General features: G+C 44.8%; 1 protein-coding gene across 2 annotated transcripts; it reads right to left on the bottom strand.

Annotated features, from left to right (window-relative positions):
* Positions 1–13: 13 nt before the first annotated feature.
* Positions 14–7,764, bottom strand: samsn1b (SAM domain, SH3 domain and nuclear localisation signals 1b). Of its 2 annotated transcripts, none has more exons than XM_055046618.1 (13): positions 7,565–7,764; positions 5,838–5,972; positions 5,548–5,591; positions 5,444–5,475; positions 4,976–5,061; positions 3,920–4,034; positions 3,459–3,856; positions 2,421–2,528; positions 2,200–2,299; positions 1,895–2,046; positions 1,088–1,273; positions 871–997; positions 14–312 (listed from the first exon to the last, which is right to left on the bottom strand). In XM_055046618.1, the coding sequence occupies exons 1-13, from the start codon at positions 7,709–7,711 to the stop codon at positions 164–166; spliced, it is 1,779 nt and encodes a 592-aa protein (XP_054902593.1). In that variant the 5' UTR covers positions 7,712–7,764; the 3' UTR covers positions 14–163. The 2 variants fall into 2 exon arrangements, with proteins under 2 accessions (XP_054902593.1, XP_054902592.1); XM_055046617.1 differs by having other exon boundaries at positions 2,200–2,308; positions 7,565–7,763.
* Positions 7,765–18,646: the final 10,882 nt, after the last annotated feature.

Raw genomic sequence — 18,646 nt, 5'->3', positions numbered from 1 at the left:
GCCTGCAATGAGATCTGCGAGAAAGCAATCCATCAAATCTTTATTTCAGAAAACAAATCAAGTTACAGAACAAACTTGTGTGAAAAGAAGAAGAAAAAAAAAAACAAACATGCGTGAGAATTTGAACATCAGCAAAAGGAAGCGACTCCCCTTCACGGCACGTTTACGTCCGGCCGTCAGAGAGGAAATGAGGCTGCGCGTCCTCCGTCATGACGCAGCCCGAGTCCCTGGGACGGCTCTTCACGTCTTCCTTCACGTATTCACCGGACCGCTCCGGTTCCGGACTGGATTCACCCCCCGCCAGGCTGTTAGCTGGAGGGCAGAGAAGCAGGTTTTGGTTGGATGTGATCAGAGATGAGAAGAAATCGTGCACTGCTGTGATTGGAGCAGAAACGCTCTCTGAGGTCACCCTGTCAACTTTCACCTATTTAGCTTTGGTTTCACCTCGACTTAACGCTGGAGTGCCTCTCATCCCGATCCCCTCTCTAGAACCTCAGTATTTTCTATTTATTTTTGTTTTGTTTTACTTCAAGTTTTTGCTGCAGAATGTTTGCATCCACCATGTCCCTGAATGATGCTCAGATCAATCAAGTTTATTGAGCAACGAGACAAAACATGACCATCGCATGGTGAACAATCAAACTCATCAATGCACATCGCTGTTTCATTAATCGTGGTCTAATGGCAGCTATAAACAGGTGGGGTTTTAGTCGAGATTTAAAGAGTTTCGACTGTTTTCTCGGCTCCTGGACGTCGATTCCAGATCTGTGGTGCATAGAAGCTGAACGCTGCTTCTCCCATGAGGTCTGGAAGGTCAGCAGATGTTAAATGCGTTTTGGTGCGAAGCCATTCAGTGATTTACAAACTTACAGCGCAGCAGCTGCAGGGAGTTGACGGCGGCCAGCGGACGTTCTCTGCGCTCCGGCCGAGTCACGTTCAGCTCCATCGGGTCGTCCACCGCCTGGTGACCGCCGCGCTGCGGGGACGAGGCGCGTTCCTGATGAGGCAAAACGGCACAGTTTAGAGCTTTGAGTCGACGTGCCCCGGCGAACGCGGAGGCCTCGCGTCGAAGAGGAAAGAGCTGCACCTCCAAACCGAGGCGCCTCAACGCCTCCTGCACTGTTGACCTCTGGCTCGCCTCATGCAGGGTCGTGCCAGAGGGGTGCGTGAGCACGTCCACGTAGATGAACTTGAAGTTCCCCGTCCGACCGTTCAGCGAGCCGGTCCATGTTCCCATGGGCGGCTTGGCGATGACGTCGATCACATCTCCCACCTGCAAACAAGTTCCTCTCGGTTTCAGTGAAGCGGTTTTTATTAAGTCCACCAAATGGTAGCTGAAAAGTTACTGCTTAAATCACATAGACACTCTATGAGTTTTGATAATCCTCACTTACTCACAGTGAGGTTGCATCATCAAAAGTATTTCTATCTGTTACATAACAAAATACTTTTTAAAAAAATCCTTTAGCTCTTTCTTTCTTCAAAGGGGCAGCATTGTGTATTTTCTTGGCACATAGTGTCAAGTTATAGAACAGTCAAGTAACAATGTTACTTTGAGTTGTTATAAAAATGTTATATATATATCAAACATGACTTAAAAGAAATTTGACTGTGTAATTTAATGCTTTGAAATTGGGCCTCTGTCTCTTTAAGACTCTACTGCTCTTTCTGAAACTCCGCCTCCAGGGAGTCATCACTACCTTTTTCCCAGCATGCAGCAGCTCGTATAACGACCTCAGCGGATGTGCGGTTTAACCAAGCGCTTGCTAATTGCTGCCGGCTAGTCTTCAGAATATTTCTGACCAGGGAATAAAAGTCCATTTTACACAACAACAGTGTAAGCTCTGCTCTCGTTTGGAGGAGCTATTTCCAGCCTCCTCCAGGACTCGTGTACCTTGAGCGCGAGCGACTCCGTGTCGTACGGACTCGGGACGAACTCCGTATGGACCCTCGCTTGGCAGCAGAACCGCCGCGCGGACGCCGGGTCGTCCTCCAGCCTCAGACTCTCCCTGTTGCTGGAGCAGTTTGACCCACTGGTGACGCCGCCTGAAGCATGCAGGATAAGAGTCACTCCACACACTCAAGCTGCAGATAGAAATGGCTTGAACACGCAAGACACTGAATCCGAAGTTGCCCGCCACTGTGCCATACAAGTTCAGTCCTTTATCAGGGTGCCGCCGTGTATAAGTTATGTCTTACTGGAGGAGCTCTGTCCACTCTTTAGGCTGTAGAGGCTTTCCAGGGAGTTCCTGGACCGTCTGCGGCCGGCCTCCCTCTCCGCCGCCTCGTCGTTCTGCATGTCTCGGCTCTGTGGAGTAAAAATGATAGCGGTTGCATTTTTATCTCGCCGCTCATCTGCTCTGCCTTGTAGTGTGTGTGATTTAGCTCCCGTCGTCTCCAAGCTTCTCCGACAAACTTACAACGCGAGCTGCCCGGGTTTCCTCTGGCGCGCCGTCGATGTCCTTTGAGTCGCTTCCTGTCTCCGTCTCCCTGCCCCGTTGCTTCGGCTCCGCTTTCTCCTGCTTTCCCTGGAAATATAGCACATTTTAAACCGAGAGAGAGAGAGAGACCGCCGCGAACGGATTTCCAGCAAGTTGTTGTCCTGGTTGCTCTTTTTAAGTCAGATTGAGGAGTTTGGGATTGTGGAGCCATTATCCTGGATTCGTTGGAGCCCCATGTTGTCAGACGGCAACAAATCTCTCAAGCAGAACCGACTGCTTTGGTAATAGAGGGATTAAATTTGTGTGTACTGCGGTGACAGATGGGCATGTTTTTTATTCCCGGTATGACCCTACGACATAAACAGGCCGTGTTCGTTCCCTGTCTGTGCAGAATTGGGTCAAACCCCGTTAGCCAGGCGACAATAGATAGGAAGTCCACCTATTGCAGGAATGCAGACCGAACATCTGCACTCATCTTCAAAATGATCAACTTTTATTTTTCCCGTCCCTTGAAACCAGATGTCTGCATACAACATACGTTATCCAGACATAAATTTTATAGCACAGTCAAGTAACTATGTTCACTGCAATCGTTCAACAAATGCAACGTAGATCAGATATGACAAAAGAAATTTGAGAAAATGAGGCCCCTGCTCTTTCTGAAACTCTGCCTTCAGGACGTCGTCACAACATCACTCCTATATTAACAATTTATTAACATTTTTATCAGTTTTGCTCTGAGGAGCAGCTCCTATAATGAGCTCTGCAGATGCACAGTTCACCCACTGTGTGCTAATTGCCGCTGGCTAGTCTGAAGGAGCTTCTCTGTGCAGATGGAAGCTTGGAAACTGCACCTCAAAGGGATTTTTGCACAGCTGAGTGGTTGCCACAGGAGATTCAAGAGTTTCTCAAATGTGCATGGAAGAAATTTGAACTTGACTCATAACCACCATAACCCAACATCATGAAAAAACAGAGTTTGCTGTCAGAAGACAGTGCCGTGTGTCCTCAGCTCACGTTGTTTTGCGACAGCTGCAGATCTGTGAGGGACCGGATCATCCGTGACAGGGACAGATCCGACTGGTTCCGGTCCAGCTCCCGAACCAGGCTCTCAAACCGATCCCACTCCGAGCTGCGGGGCGGGGACGAGACGATGCCGTCGTAGGTGCACGGTTCCCCAGGAGTCCGGTGGCGAGCGTGCGGACACTCAAACGTCTTCGGCCTGCGACGCCCAGTCTTTGGGCTCCAGAACCCTCCTTCGGTCGGGTCTCCGTGGAGTCTCCTGGCGTTCTGATGCGGTGGAAGTGGGTGTGACGTCGCGGCGGCGGCTTTGGAGGAGCTCTTCTCCATCCGTCTCGAAAGGCCGATGCAGGTCAGCACCGTGCCGTTGTGTCTCACCCCGTCGGCCAAACAATCTAAACATAAGGAGAAATTATTGTTAGTCACCACTTTAACTCGGATCGCCTACAGTGACTCACCGTGTGTCTTGGTTGCGCCCGAGTCTTCAGCGCCATCGGTCTGTAGGCCATTCCTTATGTGAACCAGTTTCTGAAACTTTTTCAGTCGTCCTGTGGTTTCAGCAGGGTCACCAGGCTGCAGTTAGGAACAAAAGGCATGCTTGAAGCTCGCACACAAACCCAACAACATTTTGCAAAAGCGAACGATGGATGACGGACAACGGATGACGGAAACGGTTGCAACTGAATTCATTTCAGTCGATTTACGTAGCGCCAATCCTCAACACGCAACGGACTGATCCAAGCCAACCGTGCAGACGGGCTCCGGGTCAGATTCACGCATCCCAAGCGGATCTTGTTTGGGTGGTGATGTTCGCTTCGTGTGTTTTGAATGAACAATGAGTGAGGGGTGAGCAAAGGGACCATGAAGGAGAATGAAGAGGATGGAAGAAATGAAAACGGTGAAGAAGTGGGAGGAGGAGAATGAGGGTGAGGGGAAGTAAAAGCAGAATAAGGGTGATAGGTTGGATGACAAAGGGGGCTGTTAAGAGGGGTGAGGGCAAGAAGTGGGACGAATAAAATATGATAAGGATGGCAAAGGATGATTACTTCAATGAAGGGATTATGAGGAGGGACATTGGCAATTAGATGGTTGAAAACTGGTCGTTAAATGAGACGAAGAAACTATATTTCCATCCAGTCTCGATGAGAATTTTGGGTAAACTTTTAAAAAGTGAAACGCGAATTAAGCGTGTTTCCGTGGCCTGGCTTGGCAGAAGTAACTGGAGTTTCTACAGACGACAAAAGATTCAAGCAGGCAGAGCATAAAACTCTCTGATTATGATACAAAAGTCCAAGAAAAAGGCGCCTGGACCCACATTTTCTATTAAAGAAGACCAATAAAAAAACAAATTAAAACTTCTGATTTGCTCCCAATCAAAATATTACTGAAAACATATTTTCCAGTATGAAAATAAGGCAGCACTCAAATTGTCTTGTTGCTTGGAAAATGCAAAGTAAAAGTTCATTTTTACAGTTTGTTGTGTTAAAGTGAGATTTGCACTGGGTGGGTTCTACCTGCGCTGGCGGATCTGTCCTTTTCCTTTCGGAGGCCGGCTCCCTGATTCGGACTGGTCCTGTCAACGCGCTGCTGCCACTGCAAGCTTCAGGAAACAGAGAAAACTTTTTAAAGGTCAATTTACGGCCAAACACACACATTTATTAAACCAACCTTTTAAATGCAACTGAGAGCAAATGAAAAGCACCGGAGCCCATTATTACAAAGTCTGCTGTACGATTTAAATGAAGAAACTAAAATATAGTCTCCTTACACATCAAGTCCTCATCTTTTGTTTGATTTTTACTACCAGGTTTGATTTTATTCATACACTAAGCAATAGTTTTAGTTCTAACTTTTGATGTATTAATTTAATCTGAAAAAAATGAATCCTGCTTTTCTGTTAATCGACTAATCACAGATCAGATCGGAGTCTGTTTTTGTCTTTTGTTTTTTTAGGTTGCTGTCTCATATAATTTTGTACTCACCAAAGGTTTCATCCTCCATTGGCTTACGTGATCTAAAATGGCAAACAATAATTAACCAACTCATGATTGAAAAAGAAAAGAGTTAATAAGTTCAGACGAAATACCTTCTGCTGTCCTCTTTCGGTTTGGTTCTGGTCTGGTGTTTGTCCTTGAAGGAAATAAAGTGTCGTCTTAAGCATTGAGTTGAACGCTCAAACCAGTCACACAGTTTGTATAATTTGTCGCCCCTCGCATTTTTCAAAACATTTGACCGTGACACAGAGACTTTCATATTGCACCTATTTTTTTACATAACAGTGTTGGGCTACGCTCAATAAAGCTGGATCAATTAGTTCAACGTCAGGGTCAGTGTCTGCTTATCGTGGAGGGAAGACGGGTATGGAGACGGGCTTACAGAGCTGATGGACGGGTCGGAGCCGCCCCACTCAGGTTTGCAACGTAGATGCCCGGAACCGCACCGACTCTTGGGCGAGACGTCCCCGTTTGTGTGGCTGCTTGCCGGCTCATAGATGCTCTCAGTGGAGCCGTCCTGAGGAAACAAAACAAGCAGATTGTCATCTGAAATAACACGCAGTCCCACGCGGATCGACACGTCTCCTGAATTCCAGACTAATGTCCGTCTGCATGGTGGCGCGAGTCTGACCAACGCTGTAGGGCAAAATGCAAGAAGACGATGGACTTGTAGGTTTCAGCAGCAAAAGCTGTGGGGGAGACTGAGCACCAATTAGATCATGAGGGACGTTGACCCATCGTTGGGTTCCCCAGATTGGTCTCAGACGTCATTGGCCCACAACAAACATGCTGTTCAAGAGCGAAGTCGTATTGAAGTGTACTTTGTACCAAGCCGCCTTGGGCCAAAGGTCGATCGTTGATTTTGCAGTTGCACCATCAGATCGGTGTTATGTCTTAGACTCGATACCAACATAAGTCCACCGCAACAATTCCCTGTTATGATGGTTACCTTAACATGAGTGTAGCATATTTCATGTTTTTCAAAAAAAATTACATCCTGAAATAAAATAAACAACTTTATGGGATTTCAAACTAATTAAGACAAATAGGAGGCAGTCTCGACCAGTGACGCTTTGCCTAGTGAAATCAGCAAACAACGGTCTCTTGAAAAAGTGCAGACGTTTGATATTTTCCAGAAGCCCATGTAGGGACAAGAGCTGCGAATTGCAATTGCACTATGATGCAAACACTGGACTGCTGTTTTGTTCAGTTTGTCTGTGTCAACGTGCGTCTATCCCTACCAAATGAACTTCAGTAGTAATGGGAGACCCTAACCCTAACCACAAATGGTTTTAACTGTTTTAGTCAGTTCAGTCAGGGCTGTTATCTTTCCACCACTGTCAGCTACAGCCATGGTTAGTTCCGGTAATAATTTTACAAACCTCAGTTCTAAAAACCTAAACGAAGAGGTGCCCTGCCTCATCTAAAGGCGACGGAAAAAAAAAAAAAAAGCAATCCCAGAGCCATCAATGTTCAGAATCAGGAAGGCGAAAGCTGCTGGATATTGATTTCTTCCAACAAGGAGCGGATTGTAAAGTCAGGGTTGCTTTCTGGACGGCTTTTGTTGCTAAATGCATTTCAACAATCTGTCCATTTCCTACGTCAGGCAGAAAGAAAAATAACTGCTTCATCTGTTATCGTCAAGTCCTGTGGCAGAAATCGCAACAAGTAATTTTCTAATCTTTAAGTATCAGTTGTGCAACAATGAATGCGTCACAGCTTCACCAGTCTAGTAGAAGACCTTCAGAGTTTTTAGTTTAGTTTTTTTTTTTTTCTAAGGTTGATTGGATGTTTTGACCCCCGATCAATAGACATACATAATCAGAATTCAGTCAGATCTGTCCAAATCTTAAACTTCCCATCCTTAATGTTAAGTCTGTGCAACTATAAACATGCTTTCATAAATCATGGTAATGATAAACATGTACAGCAAGAGAAGAACGTGTCTCAGAAATCAACCAACTCTCCTTTCCGACACCGACGACATCACCGGCACTCCTCTGAGATTCCTCAGCTGACCCGGCTCTCCTCAAAGGTCGCAGGAGTCGAACAGACTCTCCCGACCGACCAACTGGAAACATTTCAAACGCTTCAGAAGCTCAGCCTTACCAGCATGAAGCAGAACAGGTTCATGTTCGACAGCCAGGGCCGGAGACCGCCAAAAGCGACCGAGCTGCAAACTTCGTCCCCCACACGCAAACACACGCTCACACCCCTGTGATGCAAGAGCCACGCAGCCCCCACGCCGTCTCCCATCCAGAGCTTAATCCCGGTTTTAAATCCCTCCTATAATCCAATAGCTGCAGCGAGCCGTCACTGTCGAACGTTGGCCTCGGACGGAGTCAAAGCTCCCGTAACAACAGGACAATGAACAGCCTGAGACTGGATGGAATAATCACCATGTGATCTTAACCTTTTTTCCCCTCTTGTTTGGAGGGGGGTGGAGATCTGTGGATCGTGATCTAAAATGTGCTTTGAATGTTATTCACCTTTGGATGTTTATGTTTGCTTAAAAATATTAATATTCAGTCAATTCTGTTCACGCAGTGACACAAAATTCAGTCTGTGTCCAGATCTGAGTTTTGGCTTTCGGCTTTCATAGCCACCGATTGCCACAGTGGTCTTGCCATTGTCGTCACCAGGGTTTTTTCCTGCCAGTTAATTTTCTCGAGTTTCTCAGTTTCTCCGTGTGTTCGTTTCTCTTAGATCAATGTTAGTCTCTCTTTGTTGTCGTTCTGTTGCCTCGGCTTCCTCTCCTGGTTTCATGAAGCATTAATATCGGCTACAGCCACAGAGGCCGAAGCGAGCGCACTGCATCATTTTCTGTCTGCTTTTACCTCCATCTCCCATCCAGGGAAAGTCTGTGAGATGGACTGAAACCAAATGACCTCAGTCATCTACCAATGCTTTGGTCCACTAGTTGTATTTTTAGCCATACATATTTACTTGAAGTTAAGCTAGATCATAACTGAAAGGTGTTGCATTTATGAATAATACTTTTGCTCTGGAAAACAAAACTCTCTGCCCTCTGGATGTGAGACACAAGCAGAACACCAACAACCAAAAGACCACCGACCGACTTCTGTCTTTTGAATGTTTCCTCAACCTTGTGACATCTAAAAGCCTCATTTAGACCAATCGCGTGAATCACAAAACGCAGACCATTTGTCGAATTTGACATTTGGAGTCAACAGAGTGACGTCAGTGAGGTCAGCCTTCGCCTTTGAAGCTGGCGCTTCGAGCGAACAGCCGTCTAAAAACGAGGACCCGAACACCGTCTCTTGAGTCAGCCCAGTCAGTGGCCACATTTCACATTGCTGCGATCAAAGCTTTGTAGCAGAATTGATCAGAAAACGAGGAAAACGATTCGCTCAACTCTACCGGCTTCTTCATAAAGGCATTTCAAGAATCTTCGTGCTTGAAAGAAAAATGATCCACAGCCGCATCCCTATTGGAAAGAATAAATCATCTGAGCCTTTATTTATTCATTCATTTTATTTTTTTTTTAACAGTGCAACAGTGAGAGACAGAATATCTTTGCATTGGAGAAGCTGAGCTCATTTTTACGCTCCAGTGATCCAATGAGTCGAGTTAATAGTTAGTTTTCAGAACATGTTTCACTCAGAACTAGATAGTGACGCAGCTCTGGTGTGTTGATGTTCCCATGATGCCTCACAAGGAAGCAGTGAGTTTCAGATGGGCCTTCATTACATCCACAGGTGCATCTCTGACTCACTCGGGTGTTTTCAGTGAACCTATCAGAAACTTCCAAGGAAATGACATCAGATGTCCCAGAGTGTTCCGGGCGTCTCAATCTTAGTGCATTAAAAATTTTGACTGTGAAGAAATATAATAAAATTACCTTCAAAATCTTCTCTTCCGTTATTCTGCCATTTAGCAAATAGAACAAATGTTGATAATCCTAATATACCTAAAAATATGAAGTTTATTCTGATTTCATGTCAAACAGTGTGAAAAAAAAGCATGCGTCTTATAATATAGTTTAGATAAACTTCTGATTTCAAAAGTAAACGCTTCCTCATCTTATTGCATATTTCAAAAAAGAAATGAGAAGGTGTCATAGATTGTTAGAAAGAAAAAAAAGAAAACACAAGTTTACAGTCAACATACAAGGACTATTGGCATTAATGACACTGTGGCAGTGATTTCCCAACTTCTTCCCCTGCAGGTCAAAATGGTCAAGAAGGTTTTTAGGACCACAAAAATCAGACTTATTTGTCAAATGAAAATATAAATAATAAAGTTGCAGGGTATTTATACAACATGACCAGGGTGTACCCGTTGACAGCAGCAGGTTGGAATTATGTGAAATCTTTTCCATTTCCTCATAAAAACATACACGGAGCGTTGCCTTGACGCTTTAACGTACGTGTGAGAAATCACCGAATCTCCTGCGGCAACCATTCAGCTGTGACAAACATCAGGGTGGACCTAGCTCCGCCTTCCAGACGAAGCTCCTCCTCCGGGCTGCAGTTTCCAAGCTTTTGACGAACTCGGCTCCTTCGGGATTAGCAAATTAGCAATTAGCAGTTAGCAAACAACCGCTGGACTCGTTGTATCTCAGTGCAAAACGTTGACAAAGGAGCGCTGTTGTGATGCCTCCCAGAGTTTCAGAAAGAGCAGGAGTTTTTAAAGAGTGAGAGTAATGACTTGAAAGTAATATCTATTTTCAGTCATATTTGATTCATATGGTATTTTTTATATTATAGTTTCTTGACTGTGCTATAAAGTAGACCTATGTGGCTGGAAAACATATAATACTGTGTTCTTTCTTGCCTCATAAACACCAGGACGTTTTGCTCTGCAGATTATGAAACTTGACATCTACAGTTTCTATTAAGCTAAAAGGAAAGAGAGAACACTTTAAGGAGTATGCAGAGCTCACTGAAGGTGCAGTCTTTTGATACTGTTTTATTCTTTTCTTTTTTGTTCAAACTTAAAGGGTTGTGTGTCTAACTTTAAGAATACTGTGAAGCTCCCTTAAAAGGTACTCTGTTGCTCGCGCGATGCGCCTCGGGCTTGTTAGGCTGCTGAACGGAGGTGAGATCTTAAGAATCATCCAAAGCAAACATCGAGAACCAAAGTGGCGCCGAGGGAGCGAGAAACCGCCACTCTCACACAATCATGGCGACGGAAGAAACGCCGCCGGATCTTTCAGCTGGAAACGTTGCGGCCCCAGAAGCTTTTTTTTTTTACATGATTCATTTGCTGCTTTTCCTCATGAATTCTGCATGATAGTCTGTGTGATTAAATATTTAATGCTCACTCACATCGGCTTTGGACAGATAAATAAGAGCTCACCCTGGAGACGGAGGGTCGGCCCATGGTCACGCGCACGGACCCACACGCTAAGTTGTTAGCATCCGCGCAACGGCTGCTATGGTGGAGATGATACAAGAGCATTTCATATATTAAGACGTTTTTTTTTTATTTTTTAGCAGTTTTACTTTCAGCCTCAATGTTCACTGTAAATTACCAACATTTAACGCGGTTCTTGTAGTCAGATGTCAGTGTACTGCCCTCTACTGGGGCCCGTCAGGAATACAAGCTCTTGGGTCCCAGATCTCATTTCACCAACTAAACCGAATAAAAACAAAAAATTAAAAACATTCAAACTTTTCAAATCTTGCCACATCAGCTTCCATTATCTGTACATCCAGAGAGAAAATAGGAAATGAAGTCATCCATCTCCTGGATGAGATGAATTTATGCGGATGGGGTGTGGACCAGACATATTTTTGAATGAATTCAAGAAAGAGAGCTTCAACAGTTTTCATATCCATATACAAATACATAGATCATGTTAGAGGCCTGATTTAAGCCGCCCTCATCCCCCATCGCATCCCAAGTGAAACCTGTCTGGAGTGACTAATGATTTAAGCTGTGAGATGATCAATATAGTTTGATAACAGTGTTAGCTCTTAAAAAAAACAAAAAAAAAAACTACTGGTGTTCATTTTTCACTTCATTGCCAATTAAAAACAAGCCATCGCCAAGAATTTCTGCCTCTCTCCAAGACGACGTTGATGCAGCATGGTTTGATCAATCAATCAATCAATCAATCAACCAATCAATCAATCAATCAATCAATCAATCAATCAAGTTTATTTATTTAGTTTATTTCAGCAGCAGGGCAGTTCAAAGTGCTTGTCATAAGAAAAACACAAGGTCTAAAGAAAGTGCCACACAGTTAACAATTGATCACCAAAATCATACACATCAAACATTGACGTTCGTGTTGGGTGGAGGTAAAGGTGCTCAGTGCGATGATGAACCCAAACATGTTTGTATGTGAGCTCAGCTGCAGGGTTCCTGCACGCTGGTTGTTTTTCTGTTTCTCCAGTAGATGTCAGTGTCTCACCTACTGATGAATCGGCTCCGTCTTCAGTTCATTAGTCAGGACGTGTGTGCGGCGCCAGGTGATGCACGGTTATAGCCGAGGGGCCACCGCCGCTTTATCCCCTCTGCTAAATATCATTTATGTGTTTATCTGAATTATTCAATATTCTCACCGTCTTTGAATGAGCTTTGTGAAGCCGCATTCTTGTAAAAACAGCCGTGGCGGGATCTTATATTGCGTGCATAAATTTCCGGCGGTGCGGAAGATTTAATTAAAGCCACTAATTCTTCTGTTGACGGACTGGATATAATATGATCCATTGATTCGCCTTAAACGCCTTCCACGGAGTGTAATTAGAATATTAAATCACGGCTCCACCTTCAGCTCCAGCCTGCTCCTGCCTCAGGTCAAGCTTGACCTCCAGCCTGCAGAATAACCCAGTCAGGACCCCCCCCCACCTTCACTCCGACCTGTTCATCCAAAAAGAGAAGATGGAGGCCGCACCTCTGACCCCGGCTCGCAACCTCTCGTTTACCAGGCATTCCTGCAGTGACCTCTGACCCGAGGACTCACGGAATCTCAGCCCAGAGGCTGCAACCTGGTGCCCTCTGTCCGCGACCTTTTCACCTCTGCACACCCCTGGAGTCAAAAAGCGAAGCGGCTCGTCCCCTTGGAGTAAGCGACCCCTCGTCCTCTCATCTGGCAGAGGTATGTGAATATTTTGACCTCGCGCGACCCTTCATTAGCGCTCCCTTTTATGACGCCGCTTCCACTCTGCTACTTCGTCAGCACATCACAGATGGGGTTGGGAGGTTGGAGGAAAAGGACAGGTGGAGGGAGGGGAGAGAGCGACACAAAGTAGAGGACGGAGGGAAACGGCGGCAGAGAGGGGAAGAGATCGGGACGTAAAACGAGGGCAGGAGACGGAGAGAGTGGCAGAGTTTGCGGCGCAGACTGAAATGTCACCTCCAGATGACTTCCCCCGTTCTGACGCCGGACATCCTTATCTGATCTCCATTCTCCTTGGGAGTTTTAGTCCTGGTGACACAAAACAGATCACCTGCAAAAAGCAGAGTGCCTGTTCAACACCAGCCACGGGCAAAAACAATTTCTAATGCATCCAGTGGCTCCATGAGTTTTACTGACACAAACCTTTGAAACGTTAAATGGGGCAGTATTGCGTATCTTCCAGCCAAAGCATAAACACTCAACTATATTACCTGCAGTTGTTGTACAACAGCTGGGTATTTCAAATATGACTTAAGATAAATTTGACTTCATAATTTCACGCTTTGAAGTTGGGTCTCTGTCTCTTTAAGAAAGTCTTGCTCTTTCGGAAACTCTGCCTTTAGGAAGTTATCAAAGCATAACTCCTCCATTAACACTTTAGCACCAGCGTTTCACTGAGAAGCAGCTCCTATAACGAGCTCAGCAGATGAGCTGTTCCACCAGGTGTGTGCTAACTACTGCTGGCTAGTCTGAAGGAGCTGATTGGGAGAGTTGCACTTGAAGTGGAAGCTTGAAAAACTGCAGCTCCAACGAGGAGCTTCATCCTTGGCAGCCATCCAGCCGTTTCACACAGCTGACTGGTTGCCACAGGAGATTCAAGGATTTCTCAAACAAAAGCATCAAGGCAACACTCCCTCATTTCACCTGACTGAGCAACAATCAGGAATAACAAGGTTATTGAGAAGGCTATCACATCATCAAAACCGCAAACACGTCGGTTTAACATACTACTGGCCCTTTAAATCTTCTGCAGGCTCTCTGAATGCAGCTCCATTCATATTCCCATCAAGTTTCGACAACAGTTACAAAAATGATCCCCACAGAATAATGCCAGCGCCACCATGCTTTGCCATACGGATGGTGTGTTCATAGTGATGTTCTCTGTTGGTGTTAGTACTGAGTCGGGTGCTGCTCAATGAGACGGAAGCTCAGAATCTTGGGAACCGCGGTTCAGAGGAGGAGCTTCGTCCTTGGAGGCGGGGCTATGTCCACTCAGGCATCCTGCTCAGCTGAACGGTTGCCACAAAAGATTCAAGGAGATGTCAAGCATTCGTGAAAGAATCAAGGCAACACTCCAGGTATACTTTCAATGAAGTAACAGCATTATAACATGACGTGAAGCTCAGAAAAGTTTACATAACGCTCCTTTAACATCCTGCATCCCTTTCCTTCCATGCCACAGTTATGCACTACTCTCTGTTGCTCAGTCCGATAAAAGCATATTAAAACACTCTGAAGTTTGTGCTTGTTATCTGAAGTGCGCTCCGAAGCCCGCTTCGAGGCGAGAGCCGCACATCCACATCTGGAAGGTGGCAGATCTTGTTAGCTGCCACTTGACATGAGCAGCAGCTGACACGTGCAGGAGATCTGCGTGCGCGCCCGTGACATTGGTGTGGTGGCGGTCCAAAGCATTTTGGGGCTAAGTCAGATCGCGCTGACATTGCCTCGACACGGCACTCCGGGGCACGGCGGTGCCACGCAAGATGTCACTTCTATCTTTTATGTCACTCTCTGGAAGCCCTTCGCCAACGACTGGCTGTCTAGCCCTCCCCCGCCCTCCTCACGGCCACGTTCGCCCTTCAACCTTACAGTAACGGGACGCTGAGGAGAGGTCAACCGGATCTCGCCTGCTGTTTACTCCTATTTTACATAATCTGTTGTGTCACTGTCCAACGTTAACCGAGAGACACTGTGACAAAACGCAGAAGAAGGCCGAGCTTCGCTTTGGGGCAGAAGGTGTTTGCTCGTCAGGTTTCACCGTTGGCCTCAAAGTGACCTTTGATGCAGTGTGACCCGGGTGTCACAGAGCGGCGACAGCCGGCCTGATTACATCGCGCGTCTGTGGGAGTCAGAAAATGAGTTACGGCTGCAGGATCACAAAGAGCCACAAGACTGGTGTTCAGTTACTGGGACTCGTCAATAAACAAGCCGTGGAAGTGTAACAACACGTCCCAATAGGAATAGCGTGAGATTATTTCATAGTTATCGAAACTATAACAAGAAGTCATTCCAGTTGTGCTGTGCTGTTGTTAATTCACGCCAATGTGTTAAGATAGTTAGCTGGAATATGCTGTCACCAGTAAACCCAATTTCATATCCACATGCAATTAAATATGAACACAGTTTAACATTTAATTAAGTTCCAAAGTTAACTTGAAATGTTCTGGTTGTTTCTCTGATTGCCTCCCAAAATTTCCACAGTCGTCCATAAACTCAAGTGTTTAGGTAACATAAGAAAAATTCACCAGTTGTCTTCACTATGAAGTTATCATTTATTGAATATAAAAATTGGTACAAGAGAATTTAAAGCTTATTGGTCCCGTTAAGAAGGTAGGAGGTGATTGCAGCTGGAGAAACAAGAAAATCAAGAGTTTGAGGCCGAGGTCACAGTTTCCCAAATATTTTTAAACCAAAAAAAAAAGAAAAATCCTAGACTACCTCATCTCTGGGAATGCAGCTGGAAAATCTTTAAAACTTGCACGGTGTCAGTAGGTTTTTATAACCTCAGCAGAACCACTCAGAATTCAGAACAAGATTCTGAACTCGGTTCAAGCAAATTCTCTATTAAAGATGCGTTGCGCTCGACGGTGTTTGCCTTCCCCGCTCCGTCAATAACTGCTTCAGCTACTTTAATGGATACAGGGGCTGAACAAAGTGAAGCAGATGTGTGTTTGCAAAGGGATTAGAAGAGCAAACACATCAGAAAAACCTTCGTTTCCACTGTAATGTGGACCAGCGCCTCAGAAGACGCCGAACCGCTAAATTCGGTTCGGCGTCTGAGCAGATTTGAAGCATCAATAAAACAGAGTGAAACCCAGGAGTTGCACTGAAACGACTTCTTAAACCTTGAAAACAGGCCTGGTGGCCACACCCAGATTGAATTATTATCATTTTTTTTGATGTCATCAGCGTTTTGTGTAGGAGATATCACAGGTTGAAGTGACCTTGCTGTCTCCGTTTTGAATCTGAGCTGAAGTGTAATAGGAGTGAATCAGAGTTTTCGGTGGGTACACTCTGCAACTATCAGCTGGAGACACGGTGGATGAAAGTGGAGAGAAACGTCTTTTGTTCGGCGTCGAAATTTCAGACGGAGGAATCATTTGGGCCGTGAACGTAGACAAAAGCGAGACATTTCTGAGCACCGCGCAGCATAAGGTCATCACACGCCAACTGTCTGTTTTAAGGTCGCTGACCTTAAAATGTAAATGTTTGAAAGCGGACTGAGAATGAACTTTGAATGTTGGTCACACTGTTAAATATTGCCGAAGGTAAATCTTTTTCCAAAATCTCAAGGAAGTCCGTAGCAAAGTGGAGGCGTTTTATACTACTTTGGGGCAATTTTGTGGACACCACATTTATTCCCGGTTGAAGGACATTTTGTCCCATTACAACCTCAAAGTTCAATGCAGTTCATGAGGATTTTATGAGACGGATGAAATCAGTAGCGGACAATGCGGACAACGAAAAGTACATGAAATAAAAAAAGTGCAAGCACTCTTAATTAAGAAAAATGCATGTGATCTGTCCAATTTACCAAGCTCAACACGTATGTATTGGTTCACAGACACAATATTTTAGTAAAGGACACTAAACCTCAAATGACTTCCAGTTGATGGCAGTAATTCTGCAACGTATTGACTGAGGCTGAATAGTAACGCACTTCACATTGCAGGTTTTGCACTCAAAATATTCTGAAAGTCATGCGGCATTTTTCATTACTTCACTGCAGTCCACTGAGTCACTTTAAATGAAAAATGTGAAAAAAGAATTCAAGCGGCATGAATACTTGTGTATTTTGTGAAAAAAATGTGTGAAAGTGATGCATAGTAAGCGCATTTACAAGGTTTTGCATCCCTTATTATTGATTGTTTTACATTTAAAAACTCAAAATGAAGTCCTATTGTGAAGCATAACTGGATTAAATTGCATGATAGAACATTGTAAATGTGTTGTTTGTTTGTTTTTGTTTTTTTTATGGCAGCCAGTTTGCTATTTATTCTTTCCATGCATTCCGCGATTTAATTGAAGGTATTAAAAGTTTCCCAGCAGCTCAAGAGAGCAGATGAAATCAAGGATCTATATATAAAACGCAACGACAGCTATGTCAGAAAGAAGCAAACGGCACAGACATAATCCATTTGTGACCCATTTCTGTCCCTGCATGCTCTGTATTGTTTGAAATAATATATATATATTTTTAAAATCTCCCTCAGCCACTCAAATATCTTCAAAGCCCTTGCCGCTGACAAAGGAGCCGTCATTGCGGGAGCAAGAAGGAAATGAGGAGTTCTGAGAAAATAGAGAGATAAAAAAAAAAAAGAAAAGTCACTTTTTCTTCTAATTTTGACATTTAATGCCCAAACATGTGAACTTGAGAGTGTTGGTGCTGCTTCCTTGATCACATGGCAGCACAGGAAGGACATTGTCAACATGTTTGGTTTTAATTGGACTGCAATGAAAATCAATAAGGGGAAGGCACATCTAACAATTAGTAGCCTTGAAGAAATTGTCCCACCATCACGTAGTTTACGATGCGCAGAAAATACCGGTCAACATTTAACATGCTTCTATGTTTGCTCTATAGTGGGGGAAACAGTGTTCGTGGTACGTTGGTATAAATAAGGTGGTGTGAATTCGAGAAAGTTGGTGATTTCAGGACGTACGGGTTGAGTTCTGAGCCAGCGATTTCTGTGAGCCTCGGCCAGGTCCGTTACATTCACAGACGGATCAGCCCGACTTGAACCACAGAAGCCATTGCTAGATTGGCAAAAACAACTTGGGAAAACAGACGCAGTCGAGGGGGTTCCACACTCCCATCCCTAGCTTTCGACCTGATTAAGTGACGTAGTTGAAAAGGGTCCATGAACACGGACAGGGTCTCGCTCATCTTTTCTCAGGAGTTGCATTTTGCCTTCCTGCCTCTTGTTTGAGCTGCTCTACAGCTGCCGATGCTCTCTGCACGCCTCAGTGTCTCACTTTTTATTCACATTTGGCGCATGGCTGTTGTTCTGTTTTCAGGGGAAACAGCTTATCAAACATTTTCTACTGGTACATATAAGGAAACCACCAATAGTTCAAGACCTGCAATGTCAACCTCCCACCTCGTACAACCCCATGCTGAGTTTGTACATGTGAGCAATGTGAGATGTGAAGGCTCTGTTTTATTGATTTACTTATTTTTGCTTGTTTGACACAAGTGCAACTCGTCGTAACTTGCGGTGGAGTCCAATTGCACGAAGGACAAAGGCAGTGTCATTATTTGGGTCGTTTACAAGGGACTCACAGGCATGAATGAGACAGAAGAATGAGGCGTGGCATAGTGGGACAATAAGCTCGATAATGGAAAAACAACAAGTGGATCTAGTAAGAATCTGCCTGAACAAAGCAGTGTTTACATCCTGGGGAGGTGATTACTGGGACCAGTGCCAGGGAGGTTTGATTGAACAGGATTTACAGAAGAGCGTGAACTGAAGGGCTGACGAGAGAAAACTCCGAAATTATATTTTGGATAATATTCCACAGTTACAGGAACCGTGAGACACTGGTCCAGAAGAATCCAGGTCATCATCTCACTGTGGATCAATGGGTCAAAGGGGAAAAAAACATCATCTATGGCACAAAAATATCTTGATGACCCGAGTAACTTTGGAGAAGATACTATGTTGATGGCGAGGTAAAAGCACAAAGTTTTGGCAGTTTGTGTGACATTACGTGTGTCATAAAACTTTTAAAAAACAAACAAAAAAAAAAAGAACCAGCCTTGGTGGTGCGAGTGTGATATGCACCACCAAGGCTGGGCTGTTATCTTTTCTTGGGGACCT

This window comes from Poeciliopsis prolifica, unplaced genomic scaffold (assembly GCF_027474105.1).
Source record: "Poeciliopsis prolifica strain line A6 unplaced genomic scaffold, Auburn_PproV2 SCAFFOLD024, whole genome shotgun sequence".
In the NCBI taxonomy this organism is placed as follows: Eukaryota; Metazoa; Chordata; class Actinopteri; order Cyprinodontiformes; family Poeciliidae; genus Poeciliopsis; species Poeciliopsis prolifica.
The sequence above is the reverse complement of the archived record's forward strand: the minus strand, read 5'-3'. Positions and strand labels throughout refer to the sequence as shown.